At 42.2% G+C, this 27,206-nt stretch overlaps 2 protein-coding genes across 2 annotated transcripts in view; both read left to right on the forward strand.

The window, feature by feature from the left end:
* Positions 1-27,206, forward strand: part of LOC309701482 (uncharacterized protein) — a 2,150,955-nt gene that overhangs the window by 1,442,757 nt on the left and 680,992 nt on the right. The window lies entirely within an intron of this gene.
* LOC309700223 (NLR family CARD domain-containing protein 3-like) lies at positions 4,631-11,368 on the forward strand (the record flags this gene model as incomplete). The annotated part of the gene is made up of 3 exons (XM_082523669.1): positions 4,631-4,904; positions 9,339-11,100; positions 11,180-11,368. The coding sequence occupies 3 exons, from the start codon at positions 4,631-4,633 to the stop codon at positions 11,355-11,357; spliced, it is 2,214 nt and encodes a 737-aa protein (XP_082379795.1). The 3' UTR covers positions 11,358-11,368.

The following is a 27,206-nucleotide window of genomic DNA, read 5'->3' on the forward strand; positions in this document are numbered from 1 at the left end:
CATAGCGGCTGATCCCACACACCCAATGCAAAGCTTCTTCAAGCTGCTGCCGTCGGGGAGGAGACTGCGGAGTCTCCAGGCCAGGACCAGCAGGCTGAAGGACAGCTTCATCCATCAGGCTGTCAGGAAGCTTAACTCCCTCCCGATTCTGCCCCCTCTCCCCTCTCTCCTCCACGGTCTCACTGAACTCTGTCACACACACACAAACACACACACTCTCTGACTCACTCACTGGCCTGCACCAGTTACCAGTCACTTTGTGGAGCATTGGACTGCCATTACCTCATAAGACTTTGTTGTTACACTTTCTCTTACTGTACATTACTAAATCTCCATTTGCACTATTTGCCTATTTGCACTACTCTGCCTGGTTTACACTCAATGTCACTTACCCATTATATTGTATATTATATAGCTTTCTTGTTATATGTAAAATTGTATTTATTTAAATTTTTACTTTTTAATTATTTTACTTGCATTTTTTAATCACTTTTATATTTAAATATATTTAAATGTTCATTTGCTATTTATCTAGGGATTGAAGAGTAACGCAATTTCTATTCTCCGTATGTCCTGTACATGTGGCAGAATCGACAAATAAAGTTGACTTTGACTTTGACTTTGACTTTGACTTATTTACCTGCCACATTAACGGGAGAGGACGAGCAAACGTTACCGCTGCTGCTGGGTTGAGATTCACGAGTCCGGAGCAAAATTAAAAACATGACATTCAATTAAGGTCATCGTGTGTTTTGTGAGCAAATGCTTTTGCATATTCGTAGTGTTTCCTCCCTTAAATGAAATATCTACTTTGCAAGTATTGCAAGTTGCCCTGTTGTCATCCGTTCTCATAAAGTATGACCAAACTTTTGAGCGTTTGAGCTGCTTATGCGCCGTGTTTCCTGCCAGGTAAATGATGCTCCGCAACGTGGTGACGTCATTCGGGGCGACTGGAATCGATAAGGGAATCATTTGCAAAAATGGCAAACAATTCCAAGGAATTGAAACAGTGGGAACCGTTTTTCTCAACAAGAACCGGTTTTCGATACCCATCCCTACTCCTGGTGTAGAAAGTAATATTAAATAAATTCTAACAACAGCTTATCAAGCTTAAACGTGCTGCTGTTGTTCAGCTGCTGGTTTCCTCTTTCTGGTGCAAAGTGGGCCAAAAACAAACAAGAGAGACGGACTCACGACAGAAAAGCCGATCAGCTGATCATTGATCAGTTTCATGATTGAAGTAGCAGCAGGAGAGGGAGGGAGAGAGAAGAGGCAGTCGCTCCATATATCGGTTGTTAAGCTTAACGCGGGGATGCTTTACAAACATTCAGAGATGAACTTACACACTTGCTTTACTTCTCTCTGGGATAACTTCCTCGGAGATGAAATGCCGGGTTGGTAGCGAGGCTCCAAATACACGCAGCCGCTCTATCACATGACGCATACTGCTGCGACGTGCTACGGTTATGAGCCGAGTTACGCCATGTCGCAAGTTTTTGATATTTAATGGATCGGATTACATTTTTAATTTCTCTCCAATATCCGATCCAGTAATTTCCGTCAGTATTGGACCGATACGTAATATTGGTCCATCTCTATTTCCCTTTCTGGATTAAGGAAGGTTGTAAAAGCAGCTCGATGTACAACCTGTTCTTTGGATCCTCTACCAGCCTGGGCTATAAAGGAACTGTGGTCAGCATTAGGACCCTACATTCTGTTTCTTTTAAATACTTCATTGAGTCTTTCCTGAATGTTTTAAATCAGCTGTGGTAGTACCAATCTTGAAAAAGCCTGGACTGGATGTTGACATGGTCGCAAATAGGGCAGGGTATCGTCACTGATTTCTAGAATCGATTTGATTCCGATTCACAAGGTCCTGAATCAATTCGATCCACGATTCGATTCAATTCGATTTGAATCTGGGAAATTTTGCCTCAGACAGTCAGAAATATTATAATTCAGATCAGTACATTTACATATTTTTGTATCTATAAAAAGGAAGCTGACACTCGCAAGACTTTATCAAAGGTGTGAGCATCACAGCAGAGGCCTTTGTGTCAAAGTAGCTGAAGATAAAACAGAAAAACATGAAGGTGGTTTTATAAAAATATTCTACAGTAGATCAAAAACGAAAGAAAACCATTAATCGACATATGAACATTACCTCTGAAGTTACAGCGGTTTTATGACAGACACAGCGTTTTGCAATTTGCATAATTTTAAAAAGTTTAAATTTGTTCAGAAGCCTGTTGAACGGCAGAAATTAGGTTTTCTTTTCGGAAGTAAGTAAAAGGAAAAAAACAGCGGCCGACAGCGCTGTAAACAACGGTAGACTTGTGCGTAACAAGCAAGCGAATAATGCAGAAAACAGATTTTTAGACAGGAAACTGTGTGTGTGAGAGAGAGAGAGAGCGAGAGCTGTGCATGACGTGTGATTTTATCCTGGTGGAAGCAAAACAGCAAAAGTCAGAGTGAGTTCATGACGATGTTTATGTGAAGCGTAGTTTGGATCTTCTTTTGCTGCTGGTTCAGTCAATATTGTTTGGAGAGAGATAAAACTAACAGCTTTAGAATCAGCGTAAAAAGGACGTAAACACAAAGCTCGGAGCCGCCGAAACATCAGAATCAGCGAGCTGTCGGCTTTCAGCCCCGACCATGTCCGTGCCATCGGGTGAGAAAGGCGACATCTCACTGATTCTGATGTGTCGGCGGCTCTGAGCTTTGTGTTTACGTCTTTGTGCAGAATCCGTGTTCCTGCTCTCATTTACTGTTTCAGCTGTTTGGTGGTTGTTAAAGTTTTGTGAGGTTTAACCTGAGATTCTGGCGTTGGTGCAAAATGCAGCTGCTCGCATTTTAACAAGAACTGGGAAATTTGAGCACATTACCCCTGTTCTGAGATCTCTTCACTGGCTACCTTGTCAGGTTCGAGCAGATTTTAAGGTCCTGCTGCTCACCTACAAGGCTTTAAACGGATTGGCACCTTCATACCTCTCCGACCTTTTACACCTTTATGTTCCATCTCGTGCTCTCCGATCTCAGGACTCTGGTCTTCTAAAAGTTCTTAGAGCCAGAAAAAAGACAATTGGAGAGCTTTTTCTTTTCATGCCCCGTTTCTGTGGAACAACCTCCCACAAGATATTCGGCAGGCTGCTCTGTGGAGGTTTTTAAAACCAAGTTGAAGACACATTTGTTCACCCGATCCTACATGTCTTAATTCTATGGCTTTTAGTTTTTACATTTTTATTGTTTTTAACTTGTATTGTGTCTTTTACCTGTATTGCTATGTATCGCTTTTATTTTATTTATCTCTTTAGTTGTACAGCACTTTGTTTGAAAGCGCTTTATAAATAAAGTTATTATTATTATTATTATTACAAGGTCCACATTTACGGGAACATCTGCTACAGATATGGGAGAATATTTGATTTCTATTGTAGACAGAAGCCACGGGTGTGTTCAGTCAAACGTTTAGAATAAACTTTGGTCTATAAATGTGTTTCATGATTTATTTTTAACTCCAACTGCTTATTTGTACTATGCTTTCATTTCAGAGTGCAATGAGAAATAAAAAGGATATTTTCAATAAAACTGTCACGATCCTGGGTCTGTGACTCAGTGTTTTCTGTTTTGTATTGTTAATCTTTGATTTCATGATGTATCTTTGTTTATTCTTACGTTTTGGTTCTGTGTTTTATTGTACCTCTAAGTTCAGTCTTTGTATTTCCTGCTTTGTTGTGAAGGTCCGTGTCTCATGTCAGTGTGTTTAGTTTGCGTTTCCTCTGTCTCGTCTTGTCAATCACTCCCAGCTGTGTCTTCCTTCTGTGTCTCATTCCCTCGTTATCCCTCTGTGTATTTAAACCTTGTGTTTGCCTCTGTTAGTTGCTGGTTTGTCTGTGTATCTGTCAGGGTCCTGGGTCTCCTGATCTAGTGGTTTCAGTTCTTTGTGATTTTTGTGTTATGTCAGTTTAGTTTGTGAGTTATTCTATGCTTCCTAGGTTTTGATTCCCTGCCCCCCTTGTTTCTCTGTGCACTCTGTTCTGTGTTTAGTCTTCTCTGTCCATTTGTTCCGCCCTGTGTTGTTGCCTTCTGTGTCTCCCTCTGTGTAACTGTCTATATAGTGATGTGTTGTGGTGCTTTGCTCCCACCCCTTGTGTTCCGTGTTTTCGTCTTCCCTTCGTGTACTTCTTCATATTCGTGTACTATTAGTTTTTAGGTTTTTGCTTAGTTTCCATGCTCACCTTCGCCATTTCTGTTTGTATCACCATGTGATGAATAAACTCACTTGCATCTGAGCTGCCTGCATAAAGGGTTCTTTGATAATTTACACACGGCTCGCAAACCGTGACAAAAACACTGGAAAAATTGGGCTGTTCTAAAATGTTTGACGGGTAGTGTATATATTTAGTTTATATATTTTCTTTATTTATAATAGTTTGTTTTATATTGTAGCAAAGTGTTACTTGGATACTTCTCTATGTGCTTCTTCATGTGCAATTTTGTTGCATTCTGAGCCTTAGAAATTTATTGTGATGAACTGCTGTTAGAATCAAGTTAAATTCTGATAAATCAGACAATTACCTCTCCAGCTGTTGTTACAGTCTTTGTTTATCGGATCCTTACAGGGTAAAAGATGACGACACCTAAAGAAATCCTTCTGGGGACTTTGGAGGATTTGGAACGTGATGACTTTGAAAAATTTAAGTGGCATCTGAAGAACGGGTCTGTAGAAGGTTTACCAGCAATCCCAGTGAGTAAACTGGAGAATGCAGAGAGGACGGACATAGTGGATCTGATGTTTGATACCTACTCTATCAACACTTTTGAAGTCACTAAAAATCTTTTGGGGAGGATAAACAAGAATGATCTGTTGGAGAATTTAAATAAAACCATCCCAGAACCCACAGGTAAGTCAGGGAATGACTAAACAAAAAATACATAAACAATAAAAACCTTAGTTAACATTACACAGGTGCCATTAAAATCCATATAAATAATAAATCCAAAACACTTGCCAACACTTTCAGGAGTGAGAGACTGCAGAAAGCCAACAGTTTGTGTTTTATGCATCTGCACAAATAACCTCCTGTGTACACACATGAATATCTGCTCTTTGGGTTGGTTTGATTAAAATGGGACCAGCAGCAGGTTTTCTGCCCATTTTACAGATTTATATTGTCAGATTGGTTTTAGAGCTGTTTTATCAACATAAATGAGGCGACAACAACAGTTTGGGACACGTCACAAATATGATCAAAGTGCTTTCTCTTAAATCTATTTACCAGTTGAAGGTAAAGTTAAAAAAATGGCTGCCATTTCTTTCTGCTGTTTGGAGACCCAAACAAAAAAATGCCCACACAGTAAATGCTTTTTATTATGGTTGATAAACAGGACACTAAGGTGATTGGTCAAAGGTTGGAGGAAAGCCACAGTTCTCCTTATTTGACTGAAATCCACCATTTCAGCTCATGTTTTTTCTTCTGCAGCTTTCTGGGAGATTCCACTTCAGCCTTCTGCTGGCAACGCTCCCGTTACCAAGCTTCCCTTAGGTAGCATCATTAGAAGACATAGCATACATTTACACTGCTATGCAGATGATACCCAGCTCCATCTGTCCATGAAGTCAGATAACACACACCGATTAGTTAAACTGCAGGAATGTCTTAAAGACATAAAGACCTAGATGGCCGCTAACTTTCTGCTTCTTAATTCAGATCAAACTGAGGTTATTGTACTCGGCCCTGAAAATCTTAGAAATATGGTATCTAAGCAGATTCTTACTCTGGATGGCATTACCTTGGCCTCCAGTAACGCTGTGAGGAACCTTGGAGTCATTTTTGACCAGGACATGTCCTTCAACGCACATATTAAACAAATATGTAAGACTGCTTTCTTCCATTTGTGCAACATCTCTAAAGTTAGAAATATCCTGTCTCAGAGTGACGCTGAAAAACTAGTTCTGTCATGGTCCTGGGTCGTTCAGCGTTTTGTTTCATTTTTGGTATCACCTTGTGTACTTTGTGTTAATTCTGATTTTGTATTAGTTCTTAGGTTGATCTCTACTTGTGTCTTTCCTCTGTGTTCTGTTCGTGTCCCCGAGTTTGTGTTGTAAAACAGTCTGTTTCCTGTTTTACTTTGAAGGTTTGTGTCTCGTCTTGTGAATTAGGATCAGCTGTGCTCCCCTCCTGTGTGTCATTCCCTCATTACCTTGTGTGTATTTATAGTGTGTGTCTGCCTGTGTTCCTCGTTGTGTCGTCTGCATTACTGTGTTAATCAGTGTTACTACTCGTCTCTCTATCCAGCCTTCTTTGTGTCATCTCTGTGTATTCCCCGCTGTCCTTATGTTTTCAGGTTTGTCTGTTACAGTGGCTTGCAAAAGTATTCGGTCCCCTTGAACTTTCCCACATTTTGTCACATTACAGCCACAAACATGAATCAGTTTTATTTGAATCCCAGGTGAAAGACCAACACAAAGTGGTGCACACGTGAGAAGTGGAATGAGAATCATACATGACTCCAAACATTTTTTACAAATAAATAACTGCAAAGTGGGGTGTGCGTAATTATTCAGCCCCCTTTGGTTTGAGTGCAGTCAGTTGCACATAGACGTTGCCTGATGAGTGCTAATGACTAAATAGAGTGCACCTGTGTGTAATCGAACAAGGCCGAACAAGGAGAGTGCTGATCCGAAATGCAGCCAAGAGGCCCATGGTGACTCTGGACGAGCTGCAGAGATCTACAGCTCAGGTGGGGGAATCTGTCCATAGGACAACTATTAGTCGTGCACTGCACAAAGTTGGCCTTTATGGAAGAGTGGCAAGAAGAAAGCCATTGTTAACAGAAAACCATAAGAAGTCCCGTTTGCAGTTTGCCACAAGCCATGTGGGGGACACAGCAAACATGTGGAAGAAGGTGCTCTGGTCAGATGAGACCAAAATGGAACTTATTGTTCAAAATGCAAAACGCTATGTGTGGTGGAAAACTAACACTGCACATGACTCTGAACACACCATCCCCACTGTCAAATATGGTGGTGGCAGCATCATGCTCTGGGGGTGCTTCTCTTCAGCAGGGACAGGGAAGCTGGTCAGAGTTGATGGGAAGATGGATGGAGCCAAATACAGGGCAATCTTGGAAGAAAACCTCTTGGAGTCTGCAAAAGACTTGAGACTGGGGCGGAGGTTCCCCTTCCAGCAGGACAACGACCCTGAACATAAAGCCAGGGCAACAATGGAATGGTTTAAAACAAAACATGTCCATGTGTTAGAACGGCCCAGTCAAAGTCCAGATCTAAATCCAATCCAGAATCTGTGGCAAGATCTGAAAACTGCTGTTCACAAACGCTGCCCATCTAATCTGCCTGAGCTGGAGCTGTTTTGCAAAGAAGAATGGGCAAGAATTTCAGTCTGTAGATGTGCAAAGCTGGTAGAGACAGACCCTAAAAGACTGGCAGCTGTAACTGCAGCAAAAGCTGGTTCTACAAAGTATTGACTCAGGGGGCTGAATAATTACGCACACCCCACTTTGCAGTTATTTATTTGTACAAAATGTTTGGAATGATGTATGATTTTCGTTCCACTTCTCACGTGTGCACCACTTTGTGTTGGTCTTTCACCTGGAATTCCACTAACATTGATTCATGTTTGTGGCTGTAATGTGACAAAATGTGGAAAAGTTCAAGGGGGCCGAATACTTTTGCAAGCCACTGTAGTTTTTCCAGTTTAGGTTTATGTTTAGTTCTGCCCTCACCTTGGTTTGTTCACTGTAAATAAAACCTCACTCGCATCTCCACCACTGTCTGCAACTTGGGTCCTCATTTAACTCCACCGCACGACTGCTGCCCCAGCCGTGACAAGTTTATGCATTTATTACGTCAAGGCTGGACGACTGTAATTCATTATTATCAGCAAGTCCTAAAAACTCGCTGAAAAGGCTTCAGTTAATCCAAAATGCTGCAGCAAGAGTCCTGACAGGGACTAGAAAGAGAGAGCAGATTTCTCCTGTTTTGGCTTCCCTTCATTGGCTTCCTGTTAAATCCAGAATTGAATTCAAAATCCTGCTCCTCACATACAAGGTCTTAAATAATCAGGCCCCATCTTATCTTAATGACCTTGTAGTACCATATCCCCCTATTAGAGCACTTCGCTCTCGCTCTGCAGGCCTACTTGTTGTTCACAGAGTATTTAAAAGTAGAATGGGAGGCAGAGCCTTCAGTTTTCAGGACCCAAAAAGATAGTTGGGGTTTTTTCTGTTGTATTATTGTAGGTTCTTTATCTTACAATATAAAGCACATTGGGGTGACTGTTGTTGTTATTTGGAGGAATTAATAAAAAAAACTTTTATACTTGAAATTCTTTCATTTATTCTACATATTTATTCATCACTGGCTCCATAGTGTTGTTTATGTAATATGTGAAATGTTGCTAGTATTGATTTGGTGCTGTATAAATAAACATAATTAAATCGAATGTGTTTCTATAAAACCTGCCCTCAGTTATAACCCAAGTGTCAGGGCTCAATGGCTCATGAAAAGGAATGGAGTCAAGCACAGAACCAAAAAACGGAGGCTGAGTGACTTTTAACAGAAATGTATTTTACTAGATTTCTTGACAGAGAAAGCTGAATCACGGCTAAATTCAACAGCAAGCGAGGTATTATGAGAAGTGCAGAGCTGAGGCCAGAACATAAGCTGAGGCAGGTCAAAGGAACAACAGGGGCAGAAACGGGCGAATAGAAACTATCCAGGATCACTGGAACAAAGGAGATAATAATCAGAGTGGTCCACAGTGTAGTGAATGAGTCCAAGATTTAAAAACTAAGAGGTGTTACGTGGCTGCAGGTGGAGATCAGCTGGAGGAGGAGATGAATTAAATCTGGGTACAGAGTGAGATGTGGGTGCACATGGAGGCAGGCAGGTGAGGATGGCAGTTTGCAAGAGGGAGTTTTCCCAGCAGTGGCAGGCCAGAATCCTGAGGCGTGACTTATGGCGAGAGTTGGAAGATGTATCCAGGTGCCGACTAGGGAACAGGAAAAGAGGGTTACGCGAAACAAGCTGAGGAGCACAAGACAAAATGTGAGGCAGAGAACTGACTGTGCCAAGCACACAATCTGGAGAAGGTTCATTGTGAGTGCTGCTCATAGATACTGCCGGAGTAATTGGCAACAGGTGAGGAGCAGGGAGGAGTGAGGAGGGCTCCACCCAGGCGAGGAGAGCTGATGCTGTGGAAAGTTACTCAGACTCACCCGGATCATGACACCAAGAGTCCAGTGAACTGAACACATAACCACAGTAACCAGAATGCAGTTTTCTCATTTGTGTCATTTGCTGTTTATTCATGCAGAGATTCTCACTGAGTGTCAGCTCAAACTCAAGTCAGACCTGAAGCAGAAGTTCCAGTGTGTGCTCGAGGGGATTTCTACAACAGAAAACCCGACCCTCCTGAGTCAGATCTACACAGAGCTCTATATCACAGGGGGAGGGACTGCAGAGGTCAATGATGAACATGAGGTCAGACAGATTGAAACAGCATCCAGGAAACCAGACAGACCAGAAACAACCATCAGACAAGAAGACATCTTTAAACTCCCACCTGGAAGAGATAAACCAATCAGAACAGTGCTGACAATGGGAGTGGCTGGCATTGGGAAAACAGTCCTAACACAGAAGTTCACCCTGGACTGGGCTGAAGACAAAGCCAACCAGGACATCCAGTTCATGTTTCCATTCACTTTCAGAGAGCTGAATCTGCGGAAAGAGGAAAAGTTCAGCTTGGTGGAACTTGTTCATCACTTCTTTACTGAAACCAAAGAAGCAGGAATCTGCAGCTTTGAAGACTTCCAGGTTGTGTTCATCTTTGATGGTTTGGATGAGTGTCGACCTCCTCTGGACTTCCACAAAACTGCAATCCTGACTGACCCTAGAAAGTCCACCTCAGTGGATGTGCTGCTGATAAACCTCATCAGGGGGGAACTGCTTCCCTCTGCTCGCCTCTGGATAACCACACGACCCGCAGCAGCCAATAAGATCCTTCGTGACATTGTTGACATGGTGACAGAGGTCAGAGGGTTCACTGACCCACAGAAGGAGGAGTACTTCAGGAAGAGATTCGGAGATTCGGAGCAGGCCAGCAGTATCATCTCCCACATCAAGACATCACGAAGCCTCCACATCATGTGCCACATCCCAGTCTTCTGCTGGATCACTGCTACAGTTCTGGAGTTTGTCATGAAGAACAAAGAGAGTCAAGATCTGCCTAAGACTCTCACAGAGCTCTACATACGCCTTGTGCTATTTCACCTAACAACGAAGGACATCAAGTATGATGAGACAGATTCATGCAGGAAGATCATTGAGTCTCTGGGAAAACTGGCCTTTGATCAGCTGCAGAAAGGAAACCTGATCTTCTATCAATCAGACCTGAAAGAGTGTGGCATCGATATCAGAGCAGCCTCAGTGTACTCAGGAGTGTTCACACAGATCTTTAAAGCTGATGAGTGCCACATGTTCAACAACGTTGTTTACTGTTTCGTCCATCTGAGCATTCAGGAGTTCTTTGCTGCTCTTCATGTCTATCTGACCTTCATCAACTCTGGAGTCAACCTGCTTAAGAAACAATCTCCTCGCTTTAAAATCTTCCAGAAAACACTTACTGTAAAAGACTTCTACCAGAGTGCTGTGGACAAAGCCTTAGAGAGTCCAAATGGACACCTGGACTTGTTCCTCCGCTTCCTCCTGGGTCTTTCACTGCAGACCAATCAGAATCTCCTATGCATACTGACACAGACAAGAAGTAGCTCACAGACCAATCAGGAAATAGTTCACTACATCAAGAAGAAGCTCAGTGGGAAACTGTCTGCAGAGAAAAGCATCAACCTGTTCCACTGTCTGAATGAACTGGATGATCGTTCTCTAGTGGAGGAGATCCAACAGTCCCTGAGTTCAGGACGTCTCTCCACAGATCAACTGTCTCCTGCTCAGTGGTCGGCTCTGGTCTTCATCTTACTGTCATCAGATCTAGATGAGTTCGACCTGGAGAAATACTCCCGTTCAGAGGAGGCATTGTTGAAGCTGCTGCCAGTGGTCAAAGCATCCAAGAAAGTGCTGTAAGTGAATCTATGAACAAATATGTTCAATAATGCTAGATGAATAAAAGAATATGTCTCCATTGTTATTCTTCCTCAGGCTGAGAGATTGTGAACTCTCTGAAAGAAGCTTTGAAGCTTTGTCTGAAATTCTCAGCTCCCCATCCAATCATCTGAGAGAGCTGGACCTGAGCTCGAACTACCTGCAGGATTCAGAATTGGATTTGCTGTGTGTTGGACTAAAGAGTCCTGACTGTAAACTTGAAACTCTCAGGTAAGGATACAGACTTTTTGACACTTTTTGACTCTTAAATCTGTAAGTTTATCTTGATGCGGACGTTCAAAGTCAGCACAATTTTCCTTTTAAGTTCCTGAGTTCATATTTTTGACTGTCAGGTTGTCTGGACAGATGTTTTTATTTTATTTTATTTTTTTTACTCGTCCCTAAAGTCAGAACTAAACCCACATGTAGATGACTTTCTGTTACTGGAGCAGCCTTCCTGAAGACAGCAGTGTGTTTTCATGCTTTTAAAGCCAAACTCACCTTTCAGACCTGGCTTTCATTTATTATCTATTTTTGTTTGTTTATTATGTATTTATTTCTACTGTTTAACTACTGCTCACATCTGTTATCCTCCTTTTTAATTGTTCATTTCTTTTTACCCAGTGTTTCTATATTGCACTTTGTATTTGTCATCTATATTTATCATGCACTACTTTGCTCATTTATTGTTTGGTTTTAATGTTATTAAATTCCAGTCCTTTGGTATTCTTTACGGCCAAAAAGACACGGCTCAAAAGCGGTCTTTTTACTTTAAAAATGATCTTTATTTTACATATCCGGATATGGAGACCTGAACACACAACCCCAGGTCTGAAGCACAAAACAGGAAGCCTAGTCATTTATATAGACGTCACACACACTTTACGTTTCGATCAAACACTCTGCTTAGTTTCACTTTTCACTGGAAAAAGCATGTAATATCCTCTTAGACAACCTCTGAGGCCGTCACGGAGCAGCTGTATTTGTACTGACATTAGATTACACACAGGTGCACTCTATTTAGTCATTAGCACTCATCAGGCAATGTCTATGGGCAACTGACTGCACTCAGACCAAAGGGGGCTGAATAATTACACACACCCCACTTTGCAGTTATTTATTTGTACAAAATGTTTGGAATCATGTATGATTTTCATTCCTCTTCTCACATGTGCACCACTTTGTGTTGGTCTTTCACCTGGAATTCCAATAAAATTGATTCATGTTTGTGGCTGTAATGTGACAAAATGTGGAAAAGTTCAAGGGGGCCGAATACTTTTGCCACTGTATTAATCCCCCGGGTGGTTTTCACACAGCTGAATAAACGTCAAACAGAAAACTGATTAAGCAGAAGTGTGAGATGGTCGAGAGTTTACTCCAGTGTCCTGTTATATTTTAGATAGCAAGGAGCAGACAGCTGAGTTTATTAAACTCCACCGAGACAGCGGTGATGCTAATCTGAAGGCTAGACCGTCCCATTTCATAGCCGTTTACTTCTGGCCTACCCGACCTTCTGAGGACCCGGCCCACATAGACCACGAAGTCCGGGTCCTCAGGAGGATGCAGAACGAAGTGACAGCTCCCCAAAAACGAAGCCAAAACACCTCTATCGCCCCCTGGTGTCTGGCTGCAGTATAGGTCATAAACCCCGCCTCCTCCATGTTAGCGGATGGGACTGGGGACAGACTAAAATAAATTTATTCTCCTCAGATATTTTTCCAAAGATTCTTTCTTTTCTTATCAATAGTTCTCATCACGCTGATTTATGTCCAAGTTTGATTCTAATTCCGACAGCGGTGATGTTAAAATGGGGTGTAACTAGGGTTGCCAACCGTCCCTTAAAATACGGAATCGTCCCGTATTTAGAAACAAAAGTACACGTCCCGTATTGAGCTAATAAGGGACGCACTTTGTCCCGTAATACAGTGAGAATCAAAAGTAGTCTATAAATGTTTATGGAATTAACACTTTGTTTGAAAACATAATTCCCAGCCCCTCTCCTGCTTTGTGACCAATGAGCTGACAGCACACTTATGACAATTCGAGTATGACAATTCAGATTACCGCTCATCTCATTGGTCGAGGAAAGGTCGCTTGCGGAGAAAATACCGGAAGACAACAGATGACCACAACAAGAAGCATGGCCAACAGGGGAACAAACGCCGACACTGCGGTGCAAGTCTCGGATGACAGTACACCTAAAGCTGGGCAAACACTGTGCGATTTTTTTCAGTCGCGTTATTCAGCTCCTGCTCAAACTGCACGATTGACTCACAGGGGTTAGAAGTTCGTATGTCACGATGTACTCTCACACTATACCGCCCGATGCTCTGATGGAACCTGAGTGCTCACACTGTGCCTCCATAACATGAAGGTTATAACAGAAAATCTGTCGCTCTCTCTCTCTGTCTTTCACTCACACAGACACACCACTACCATCAACTTTGCTAAATTGCTAATGAAAAACATTGATCAGGCAGCTGTGATTGAGCAGCAGTGTAAATCCAACTATTTTCACGGTTGTTGTGGTCGTGATAATTTTGTGAGGCCACATCGAAAAGGCTCGGATGAGCTTTCCAAAGTTCTACAAGTAGTGCCTCCATCGCTTGTGTCCAGATCACACGCTGCACAGCCGTGCTGCGCCGTCTTTTTCACCAACGTTTACGTGTTTGCGCGTGAGCAGTGTGAGCGCCTGTGGTGACACCCTCACGAGCGATTGATGATCGGGAGCTGGTCGTGAGGTGTTAATCACTTCTCGTTACCCCACGTATACTACACGACGCACGATGAAGGCCAAAATCGGTCCGATCACCAAAACGGTCGCACGACTCAAAAATCGGCTCAAAATGGGCCTAAAACCGCACAGTGTGAGCCCAGCATTAGAGCAGCAATGTTTGTTCCCCTCAGAGAAAGGGAAGAATGGGAAAAGGAAAACACCTGGCTGGAAAACGTTAATATGGGCATGTGCAGTGAATATCAGCGCTATGTGGCCAGAAGTGTGATAATATAATTTATTTTGTGTAATAAACAACTGCAAGGATAGATGATTACAACAAATTGATGACTAATACATAAAAGTAATACATAGATGAATAATGATGATGAGTTAAGATGCATAATCATGGGAACAAGCGGGTTTACAAACAGGAGCAGCTGATTAGAAAAGCTGAAATAATACCTCAACTGAAGCCAATTGTACTAAATGCACTAAATGTGCACTGTTACAAGAATATTTTTCTTTCTATTGTTTTCTATTATTTTAAGTTAAGCAGGACAGAGCGCTTTTAAAGAAAGATTTACTTATATTCTCAAAAGTTAAGCATGACAGGCTTCTGTTTAAGAAAGAGACCTGTTTTACTGTGTTAATGTTGTCATTTTGAGCTAAAAATAAATGGCTAAATGATCATTTGTTTCACATGTGTTCATATCACAAAGAATAGAATATGCAGCTACTTAAATCAACTTCAAGTCAAATGGTTAAAAAAAATAATTTCACACACAAAAAAAGAGCTAGAAAATTCACCACACTGGGAAGGGTGAAGACAACTGGGTCGCCCGGCCCTGGCCACGAGGTGTCCCTTATTTATTTTTCAGGGAGTTGGCAACCCTAGGTGTAACGTCATCATAGCAGCTTTGACCGGCAGCTGCAGTCACGGAGAAACTTGCGTATCTCTGTTCGGGAATAGCAGATAGAGGTAGGCTCTGAGAGGACGGCCTGCGTTTACGCTACGAAGACACGACCAAGTGTTTTAACCTGACAGCCTGAGGTGTTCTTCAGTAAACTGGACTACCCGACAGAAGGACCCGAGGCCCCGCTGCACTTTTTCGGTAAGTTAAACGTGTTTGTAAGCTACTCCGTAACTACCGTCCTTTGCTCGGTCCTGAGACCTAGCTAGCTAAGATGAGCACTCGGCCGTCAGGGTTTGTTTAGCTAACCCGTGCAGGTGAATGAATTTACCCTGACTAAAGAAATCAAGAGAAACGCCCCGGGCTGCTCAGTCACTAATTACCGTTACTGTACTTTTATTACAAGTATTATACTGTAAAGGCAACAGGCTGCACCCCGCTGCAGCTCCTGTGCAGAGCTGAATATTAAATATCTTATTAAACAGCACCATGTTTTCAGTCTCCACATGCGTAAAGACAGTAACACCTACTTTAAAAACCTGGCACTTCAGTAACTCCTCATTAATCTGTAAAAACCGATCAAATAGCAAAGGCAAGGCAAGTTTATTTGTATAGCACAATTCAACAACAAGGTGATTCAAAGTGCTTTACAGAGACATTAGAAACAAAAACAAATAAAAAGCATGATTTAAAATTGATTAAAACAAGCTAACTAATTAACAAACAAACAAAACAGTATATAAAATCAAAACAGATAAAATCAGAACAATAGATAAAATCAGTAGTTAAAATGTAAGTTTTGAAATTTAAGCTTAAAAGTGTGGATTTGGTGTTTTATTCAAATGCAGCTGAGAACAGGTGAGTCTTCAACCTGGATTTAAATAAACTGAGTGTTTCAGCTGATCTGAGGCTTTCTGGGAGTTTGTTCCAGATATAAGGAGCATAAAAGCTGAATGCAGCTTCTCCGTGTCTGGTTCTGACTCTGGGAACTGATAAAAGACCGGATCCAGATGACCTGAGGGATCTGGAAGGTTCATACTGGGTCAGGAGGTCACTGATGTATTTTGGTCCTAAACCATTCAGAGCTTTATAGACCAGCATCAGAACTTTAAAGTCTATCCTCTGACGGACAGGCAGCCAGTGTAAAGACCTCAGAGCTGGACTGATGTGGTCCACTTTTTTGGTCTTAGTGAGGACTCGAGCAGCAGAGTTCTGAATGAGCTGTAGTTGTCTGACTGATTTTTTTAGGTAGACCTGTAAAGATGCTGTTACAGTAATCAAGCCTACTAAAGATGAATGCATGGACTAGTTTTTCCAGGTCCTGTTGAGACATCAGATCTTTTGTCCTTGAAATATTCTTGAGGTGATAGTAAGCTGACTTAGTTATTGTCTTAATGTGTTTGTGGAATACGCTAGGCACAGACACGCGCACACGCAGGTATGTATTGCCAAGATCCACATTTATTGATTTTGTCACAGTTCAGTTGGTCGCATAGACTGACAGCTCGCCAACCCAGCTGATGTGTGTCTCTCTTTTCCTTTCACTCGGCGCTCCTCTCCGTCTCACTATAACACAGGGGAGGGAAACCATCATCAGACACCATCACCATCAGCTGTCCTTACCGCCCTCGCAGCGCCGCCCCGTTGAGCCTTCTGCTCCATTCCTCCCCTGCAGCCGCGCCCGGGGCCACGCCTCCGCCACAGTGTTTTTCTAAGTTTAGGTCTGCGTCCATCACTACACCCAAATTTCTCGCCTGGTTTGTGGTTTTTAGGTGTATAGATTGAAGTTCTCTGGTGACCTGTAATCGTTTTTCTTTTGCGCCAAAGACTATTACCTCAGTTTTGTTTTTGTTTAGCTGGAGAAAATTGTGGCACAACCAGTCATTAATTTCCTCAATGCATTTACCAAGAGCCTGTACAGGGCCTCGGTCTCCTGGTGACATTGTGATATATATTTGTGTGTCATCTGCATAGCTGTGGTAGTTTATTTTGTTGTTCTTTATAATCTGTGCCAGTGGGAGCATGTAGATGTTAAACAGAGGGGGTCCCAAGATGGAACCTTGGGGAACTCCACATGTGATGCTTGTCTGCTCAGATGTGAAGTTACCTATTGATACAAAGTAGCCCGATATTTACTGAAACCAACGACTTCCTCTTGGCAGCTTAAGTTAAAATTAGTGATGGGCAGATGAAGCTTCATGAAGCACTGAAGCTTTTCATCCAATTGGTTCACCCCAACGCGAAGCTTCTTGAAGCTTCATTTGCTCTAGTAGGACACCTACTGGACGTAAAAATATTAGTTGGCATGAATTCGAAGAGTGTGGCCTTTTGCACACAGCCTGTAAATGTCAACAACAAAAGGAGTGTGTAAAACATCTATATTGTAGTGATGGCAGTATACTGTGTATATTTATACTGGCAGTATGGAAAATGATCATTTGGAAATGCTTAAAATGGAAATGATCATTTACTGTGAGGTGAGGTGTGGTTGGGGTGTGGTTGTGCTTTTGTAACGTGCCTGTTCACATTTTATTCTGTAAAAACTAAATTTCCACTGCTTTTATGACCTTTTTAGTGGGGAGAACATAGCTAGGTTTTAATGATTTAACAAATCTTTTAAATCCTTTGTCCTCCACAATGCTAAATGGCTGGGAGTCCTCGATCACCATGCTAACCAGGTCTTCATCTATTTGAGATTGTTCTCCTGAGGAAAGACAATAAAGACAAAGCACATCCTCCTCTTCTTAGCTGGCTCCATTCTCTCCTGACTTTCTCTCCTCACTCTCATAAACCTCCAAACTCTCACTAACCGCAACTCTCCATCAAACACCCACATTTTGAATGAAGTCTGAGGGGTTTATATCTGTCATAGCTCGCAGCAAAGTTCGAACCACTTCATGAACCAGTCACGTGGTACAGCCGGGCAGCGAGGCTTCGGACGTCATCATTTTCAGCTCCTCCCATAAATGAAGCAAGCCTCGATACGCGCATCGCGGAAACGCCCCCTCCATTACTCGACACAAGCTTCGAAGCCTCGATACAGAACGTCACATCACTAGTTAAAATGTTTGTTTAATTTTTCCACTGATTAATTTTTTAGCGCTGACTGTATTTTTTATACTGAGTTTGTTGCAAATATTCAGGTTAAAAAACTGTCTGAAATATTGTTAATGAGGTATGTTCACAAAGACACATGTGCAGAACTCTGTACAGCTTCCATCCTTTAAGACAAATAGTTTGAAGCATTAATATTTCTTGTTCAATACCACTGCTGATACCAGTGCTGATACCAGTGCTGATACCACCTCTGTATGTTGTGACCAGGATGCAGCAGCAGACTGAACCAGGACTGAAACCTGCTCCATCATCTCATCTTTGCAGATGTCCATTTATAAAGCTCCAACAACTCAAAGGTGAACATGATATAGGAACATCTGTTAGTATATAAGGCTTTTTTTTAAATAAACAGCTCATATGTCAGCTGTCAGCAGAACTGTAGGACTGAAAAAATGTAAGAGAAGAGAAGAACACTCCCGAGTGTGTGAGGACAGAAGGATCAGCTTTATTTCAGATTTGAGAGATAAACTTTATATTTCAGTTTGTGATGATTGTGTTCTCGTTGTGATTACAGGAGCCGTCCTCAGATTCAGACCTCAGCACCACCCAGTGACAGCAGACAGATCATCCTATAGCTTCACTCTTTGTAGTAACTCCATAATTAACTGATGAAAACAGTCCAAAGGTTAAAGTACCACATGCGCTGTCAGTGACAGCTGCAGCTGTTTAAAGATAAAGTTAAAAGGATGAATCACCCATGTAACTGTGTCACTGTATATCAGCATCAACAGGACCTGAGTTTGGTGTTTGAGAGAGCTGTTGTCTACGTCTGTGTGCTGTCATTGCTCAGTCTGACCGAACGATGGACAGACTCAAGTTTGACTTTGAAACAAACTGTGTTGTTAAACAGTTTCATGGTTCAAAAAACAAAACAATCAAAAACACTTTTTTCATACTTGTGTTAAGTTTTGTATAGAAATGAGACCAAATTGATTGTGAGGTTAAATGTGATAGAAACAGCTCACACTGACATCCATCCTGATCAAACATGAGTGTCATGAAGCCTGTTTGCAGTTGTTTGCACTGTTTTCCACTCTGGATGTTGTTTCTGTTCAGCTGTGAGTATAAAAGGCTCCATTCTACAACCTGTTTGTGTTAGTTGCTCAGTAGAAACATTATTTTGTGCTGATGTTGCACTTCTTTTATTCACAACCAGAGTTTTAGACGTCCGCATCAAAATACAAAGATCAGTATTGTCTAATGTTTTGGCTGCAGTGTGTTTTTGCAGACAGGTATAACTGAACAGCTTTAGTGTTTAGATTTTTTAAACTTGAGTATGAACTTATACAAAATGCAGCAAGATATTAAAAAACGTTTGATTATAAAATCGACTATATTGGATTCATATCGATATCGGACATAAAAGTGGCATCGTTCCATCTCTGCTTTGACTAGAGACACAGCTCTAATCAAAGAGGTGGTCCGCTTGCCTCCGCCCCAGAGAGAAGGGTTACATCTCCTGGGTTTAGGTGCGGCTTGCCCCTCTGAGGGCGGGGGTACCTGGACTTGGGATATAGAGTATGTTTGGGGAGTGCGACGGTCTGTGCAGTTTCTATTTGTGTCTGTCTACACGTTGGGTGAGTGCCGAGTATTTGGTTGTGCATATGGGGTGGGAATGCACGTTGGTGTCCGCGTGCGCCTGTTCGTCTGTGTCTATGTGTCAGGTTGGGTCTTAGACTCAACCTCTCTGGGTACATCTCAGGCCCTCCAAAGTACGGAGGCCTATCTCCCCTCACCACACTCCCTGCCGGTGGCTGATGCCCTCAGACGTTGGTGTGTTGGTGGTCCTTGTCGTCTGGGGCTGGGCGCTCATGTATGTACCGGCTCACTCCTGGTGGCCGATTGGCGATTCCCCCCCTTTTGGTGGTTCTCCTCGGGTCCTTGTACTCTGGGGCCTCTGGATATCTGCGGCCTGGATCTCCTCCATACCTGCTTCATGAACATGAGCTGATGCTGCTGAAGTGAAGCAAAGTTACAGAGGTTTGATTAATATTGAGTAATAACTGGACTCTCATACAGCGAGACTCAAATGCCTTTAAACATCAGCTTATCCTGCTGATCCAAGTCCAACACTGAGTTTGTAAAAACATGTTTGTCAATCATTTTGTTTGGTTTCTGAGGAAAATGATTCAATAACTTGCTGCTAATACACAACATTTCATCATATTTCCTCATAACCCTCTTTTGTCTGACCATTTGATCCCATTTGAATTTGCAATAAAGGATCCACAGAGTTTGGTGACAATAATGACAGTAGATGTTTGTGTGAAAGTGCTGGAAGCAAATGAGTGTGTGATGTTCTTTCAGTGTTGCACTTTGTAGACGCTCCCTGAGCACTGGTCTCACAGCCAGCTGCACATAGAGACCAGTGTTGTTAGTCCAGGTCAGAAGATGACTTGTTGGAATGAAAATGAGCTTGTAGTTTGTCTGCTTTAATAATGTGACTGGAAAAAGGTGTTGGACTTCAAATATGTCCATTTCTGTCACACTTCACCTTTAAAAGTGAAGCCATGTGGTTCCTGGAAGGAAAAACACGACTTTTTCAAGTCTTTGTCCTGTTTTTATGAGAAATGTACGACTTTAATGTGAAACATTCAGAGTTTTTTCTCTTGTTGTGTTTGTTTGAAGCTGCTTCCTGTTGGCTTCAGCTGTTTGGAGTTTCCATTTTCTAAACTTCTACATTCTGAACCTTCTTCAGCTCTGAACAGATGATGAAACACTGAATGATTTCAAGCACTTTGTCTAATAAACTTACATCTTTCATTCTTTATACAGATTGATGGACTGTGGTTTGTCAAAGATCAGCTGTGATTATCTGGCAGCAGCACTGAAGTCCAACCCCTCCCATCTGAGAGAGCTGGACCTGAGCGACAACTACAACCTGCACGGTCCAGGAGTGAAGCATCTGTGTGGTTTCCTGGAGAGTCCAGGATGTAAACTTGAAACTCTGAGGTCAGTCAGCATGTTTTAGTTGTGCTGAGATGAATATGATGTGAAAGTTGTGCTGACACTAAACTGCAGACATCAGGCTGATATTATACTGATCCACACTGAGGATCTTCATGGTAAAGTCTGTTTTCTTCTTCTCTGGTTTAGTCCATTGACTGCAGCAGAACAATGTTCACATTTCAAACAGTGATACTCAACGTATGGCCCGCGGCCCACACGCGGCCTGCCCACCTTTCCTGATTCAGAGAGAGGGGACCCTGATTAACTGTGTAGCTTCTTCCTCACAGTTCTAAGTATCAGACACAACAATGAATAATCCACAGCTGACTGTCTTTAGCAGGTCAAAGGTCACGGCACACAGCAGACAGTCAGAAATATTCTAACTCTGATCATTTATCAGTTGTGACACTGTGAGACTTGATCAGAGGTGTGATCATCACAGCAGAGGCCTTTGTGTCAAAGTCACTGAGGATCAAACAGAAACACATGAAGCAGATTTTCTGGCTTTTTATAGCAGATAACCTTCAAAATATTCTGCAGTCGATCAAAAACTGAAGCAAACCATGAAGCAACATGTGAACATGAGCTGATGCTGCTGAAGTGAAGCAAAGTTACAGAGGTTTGATTACAGACACAGCTGAGAGTTTGTAATCTGTCATCATTTTAAAAAGTTTCCATGGAACAGCAGAAATGAGGCTTTACTGTCAGAGGCCGACAGCACTGAACACAACAGCAGACTGGTGGCTAATAAACAGTGAATGATGCAGAAACAGATGTTTGAAGCTGTTCTTGGAGTACACTGAGAGAGAGAGAGCTGTGCAGGCAGGAACAGCCAAAGTCAGAGAGAATTCATGAGCATATTTATCAAACGTGAAGCAGAGTTTGGATTAGAGATGGACCGATCCGATATTACGTATCGGTATCGGTCCGATACTGACCTAAATTACTGGATCGGATATCGGAGAAAAATAAAAAATGTAATCCGATCCATTAAATATCACGAAAGCACCTCGCAAAACTTGCAACACGCCGTAACTCACCTCAGAACGTTAGCAGTCGGAGCAGTATGCATCACGTGATAGAGCAGCTGTGGCATGCGGGACCTGTCGGTGGTCTGGATAGCATTTGGAGCTTCGCTAGCAACCCGGCATTTCATCTCCGACAAAGTTATCCCCGAGAGAAGTAAAGCAAGTGTGTAAGTCCATCTCTGAATGTTTGTAAAGCATTCCCACGTTAAGCTTAACAAGCGACTGCCTCTCGCTCTCGCTGCTACTTCAATCATGAAACTGATCAATGATCAGCTGATCGGCTTTTCTGTCGCGAGTCCGCCTCACTTGTTTGTTTTTGGCCCACTTTGCACCAGAAAGAGGAAACCAGCGGCTGAACAACAGCAGCACGTTTAAGCTTGATAAGCTGTTGTTACAATTTATTTAATATTACTTTCTACACCAGGATCTTTTTCTACAGCTGACGGCTGGTAACTGTGCAGGGACGGATCTAGCAAAGTTTAGCCAGGGGGGCCGATAGGGCATGAACAGGGAAAAGGGGGCACAAAGACATACTTTTCTTTCTTATTCTCATTTAAAATGTCGAGCTTTTAATAAATAATTATCTGACACCCAAAGTTTTAATTTGATGTAAAATGAATAGAAGTCAATTACTGTATATAGTGACTATTAAGTCTAATATATATACCCTAGTAAGCTATAGTACTTTTTCCTTTGGGAAGGTACCATCTGTGCAGTCTGCAATTTTGTTGAAGAAAGATGTTGAATCTATTTAATATTTCTTGAAAAATAATTGATTTCTGTGCATTTTTTTTCACACTGCATCAAATTAAGGTTGATTACGTCGATTAAGCATCATGAGGTGGAGCGTGAGGGGTGGTTCCTTATTTTTTATTTATTTATTTTTGTTGTTGCTGGGAGTTGGAACCCTATTAGTTAGGTTGCTTAATATTTACGCTAAGTACTCTTTAAAATACCAGAACAGGGAGGATGGTGTAGGTTTATGTTTATTAGATTGATCAGTATTGCTGAACTATGAAATATTTTTTTTGTATACAGGTATAACAGAATAGCTTTAGTGTAGTTGTTGTTTTAAACTTGAGTATGAACTTGCAGACTTGCAAAATGCAGCAAGATATTTAAAAAAACAGTTTTGTTGATTAAAAAACACTATATCGGATTCATATCGGTATCGGACATAAAAAAGTGGTATCGTGCCATTTCTAGTTTGGATCTTCTTTTGCTGCTGCTTCACTCAGTTTTGGTTGGAGACAGATGAAACCTGCAGCTTCAGGATCTGTGAGCTGTCCACTTTCAGCCCCGACGGCGTGTCCGTGTACGTGCCGTGGAGTGAACGATCCACGCTCTGTTTCCATCTTTGTGTGTTTAGCTGCTCTCATTTACTGTTTTAGCTGTTTGCTGCTTGTTGAAATAGTTTGTGAGCTTTAACCTGAGATTCTGGCAAAATACATTTATATTAAACATCGATTCAGGATTGAATGAATCAACATCGTTTTATTCAAATTAAAACCATTTAAATGGGAACATGAATTTTTTTACAGCCGCCTCTAATGCTGGGTAATGTCAGCTGGTCCATGTGCAGCTGGCTGTGAGGCTCAGGGAGCGTCTACAAAGTGCAACACTGAAAGAACATCATCCATAAATATTGAGTAAGAACTGGACTCTCATACAGCGAGACTCAAATGCCTTTAAACATCAGCTTATCCTGCTGATCCAAGTCCAACACTGAGTTTGTAAAAACATGTTTGTCAATCATTTTGTTTGGTTTCTGAGGAAAATGATTCAATAACTTGCTGCTAATACACAACATTTCATCATATTTCCTCATAACCCTCTTTTGTCTGACCATTTGATCCCATTTGAATTTGCAATAAAGGATCCACAGAGTTTGGTGACAATAATGACAGTAGATGTTTGTGTGAAAGTGCTGGAAGCAAATGAGTGTGTGATGTTCTTTCAGTGTTGCACTTTGTAGACGCTCCCTGAGCACTGGTCTCACAGCCAGCTGCACATAGAGACCAGTGTTGTTAGTCCAGGTCAGAAGATGACTTGTTGGAATGAAAATGAGCTTGTAGTTTGTCTGCTTTAATAATGTGACTGGAAAAAGGTGTTGGACTTCAAATATGTCCATTTCTGTCACACTTCACCTTTAAAAGTGAAGCCATGTGGTTCCTGGAAGGAAAAACACGACTTTTTCAAGTCTTTGTCCTGTTTTTATGAGAAATGTACGACTTTAATGTGAAACATTCAGAGTTTTTTCTCTTGTTGTGTTTGTTTGAAGCTGCTTCCTGTTGGCTTCAGCTGTTTGGAGTTTCCATTTTCTAAACTTCTACATTCTGAACCTTCTTCAGCTCTGAACAGATGATGAAACACTGAATGATTTCAAGCACTTTGTCTAATAAACTTACATCTTTCATTCTTTATACAGATTGAGGGACTGTGGTTTGTCAGAGATCAGGTGTGATTATCTGGCAGCAGCACTGAAGTCCAACCCCTCCCATCTGAGAGTGCTGGTCCTGTATGAAAACAACCTGAAGGATCCAGGAGTGAAGCATCTGTGTGGTTTCCTGGAGAGTCCAGGATGTAAACTTGAAACTCTGGGGTCAGTCAGCATGTTTTAGTTGTGCTGAGATGAATATGATGTGAAAGTTGTGCTGACACTAAACTGCAGACATCAGGCTGATATTATACTGATCCACACTGAGGATCTTCATGGTAAAGTCTGTTTTCTTCTTCTCTGGTTTAGTCCATTGACTGCAGCAGAACAATGTTCACATTTCAAACAGTGATACTCAACGTATGGCCCGCGGCCCACACGCGGCCTGCCCACCTTTCCTGATTCAGAGAGAGGGGACCCTGATTAACTGTGTAGCTTCTTCCTCACAGTTCTAAGTATCAGACACAACAATGAATAATCCACAGCTGACTGTCTTTAGCAGGTCAAAGGTCACGGCACACAGCAGACAGTCAGAAATATTCTAACTCTGATCATTTATCAGTTGTGACACTGTGAGACTTGATCAGAGGTGTGATCATCACAGCAGAGGCCTTTGTGTCAAAGTCACTGAGGATCAAACAGAAACACATGAAGCAGATTTCACGGCACACAGCAATCTGTGAAACAGCTTGGAGCAGGAATTCTTGCACATTTACAAACTAACACTGCTGCACGGCATGCTGGGTAATGCTAGCTGCTCAGGTATGGGCGTGCTAACAGCTGTGAGGCTCCGTGGCTGCAGAACACTGAAGAAGAGAAAAGAGAGGTGGAGGATGAAGAAAAGAGGCAGAGATGAAGCAGACGTTTAGTTCCAGAGAGAAGCTGTGTCTGTGTGGGCGGGGCTCAGACAGCTCCGCCCACTCAGTTTGTTCCCTCCTGATTCATCTGCATGTGTTCTGCTTCACACTGCTCACCTCCACCAAAGACTTCACAAACATCTTCTTTCTTTGAGTCCAGTTTGTCCCACAAACACTTCCAAATCTCCTCCTCTGAGATTCTGCAGCTTCTTGCAGTGTGACTCAGCTGACTTCTGACAGACCACAGACTGGCACAGCATCCACATGTGTCTCCTTTCAAACAGGCTCTTGATGTTTCCTCCCACATCATTCTGGCCTCTCAGTCTCCTTTGTTCTCCAGCTCTGTAGCTCCATCTGGTGAAGCTTCAGTTTTCCATGTTGGTAACAGTAAACTACAGCCTCTGCTGTCAGCTGGGTAACTAAACAGAGCTGCAGCACGTCTCTGCGGTGGTGCTACATCCAGCCTGCAGACGGCCGTCTACATGTTGTAGTGGTTTACAGTCACCAGGGGGCGCTGTCCCAGCCATGCAGGCAGTGGGCTGCTCTGCTTGTGCTGTTGTTGGTGAAGCTGAAGTGAAAGCGAGAGTTAAAACCCTGAACAGTGTCCACTGAGCTTCTCATGCTCTTCTCATGCTCAAAGAAGTTTAACAGGAAGGACGACTCGTCCATCAGGCGTCCAGCTGTCCGTGACCGTGTCCACAGCAGAGTGTGACTGAGGCTTCATGCTAACACGCACACATGAAGCTAATACCACCACGAGCAGCTGCTCAGTGGATTTGGAGGACAAATGTCTGCAGCTTCTCACAGGCAGTATGCAGAATGTGGATCTCCACAAAGACTGTGGAGAGCTCGTCCCACACTCTAAATCCAAACTTGTCTGCACAAAACTTCTCACACGTTCCCGTCACAAGTGTCTTCTAAGTGAAGCTACCAGGTTCAGGTCCAGCTTGTTTATCTGGAGCTGCAGGAGATGATCCATCCTCACAAAGCAACACAGCAGATATGCAAACACACAACACAACCAAAGGATTCTCTCTGCATGTCTGTGGCTGATGCTGCTGGAACGAAGCTGTTTGAAACCTTGTTGTTCTGCACTTTGGGACCAGAAGAGGAAACTGAAGCTCTGTGCAGAGGGTCCAATGGAAGCAGCCAAGCGCTGTAAGTGTCTGCTGTACAGGGATGCTGGTTCAGCTGTGGCTCAGTTTCACAGTGTGACTCAATAAAGGCAGCAGGAAATCAAAGCTTGATGCTTTCATCAGTGTGGAAATAAGAAAGTTTCCTGTGACAGACGCTGGAGCTCTTTCACTCTCAGCTTCACAGTTTCAGCTTCAAACTTCTTCCAACATGTTTCTAACACGGCCACATTCCACCTTAATGGAGCTGATATCTTGTGCATCAGCACATTTTCTAAAGGCAGCGATCACATCTTTAGTTTTGGATGTTTAACTGCAGATTGTTTATGTGTTTATAGCACATTAATTACAGCAGCAGCGTTGACCACAGTGCTGTACAAGAATCCAAAATAACGATTAAAATAACTCCTAATATTAATATCACACATCAAATATCAAATAACTCTCATGCTGTATTAAAAGCCAGTGAATACAAATGTGTTTTCAGAGCAGATTTACAGAGACTGACAGCAGGAGCTGGGGCTGTTCGATAGAACGATGTATATATGATGACCATATGAAAACGTCTATCGTTTCATATCACGCTCTTTGTTTCCTGCTTATGTGTTTGTGTTTTCCAGATAAAGCTTTCAAAATAAATCTGAAGATCCTGTTGAGAGTTTTCAAAATAAACACAATACATTACTGCGGTCGCTCGTTTATCGAGTTACGTTCTAAAAATAAGTCTCAGAATGAAGTAGCAGCTTTATGTTTTACAAGTATTATAGAAGTTTTAAGGCAGTTAAACCCTCACTGCACACTTTCTACACTTTTCTCAGACAGGCATGAACATTTTCACACTTTTCTCTCTTGTTTAAACAAAGTTCAAACCTTCATAGAAAAATAAGTTCATTATTAAAGAATGAAAGCAAAGTGTTTCTGAAATGTGTCAAATCA

The sequence above is a fragment of the Aulonocara stuartgranti genome (assembly GCF_965226115.1).
Source record: "Aulonocara stuartgranti genome assembly, chromosome: 23".
In the NCBI taxonomy this organism is placed as follows: Eukaryota; Metazoa; Chordata; class Actinopteri; order Cichliformes; family Cichlidae; genus Aulonocara; species Aulonocara stuartgranti.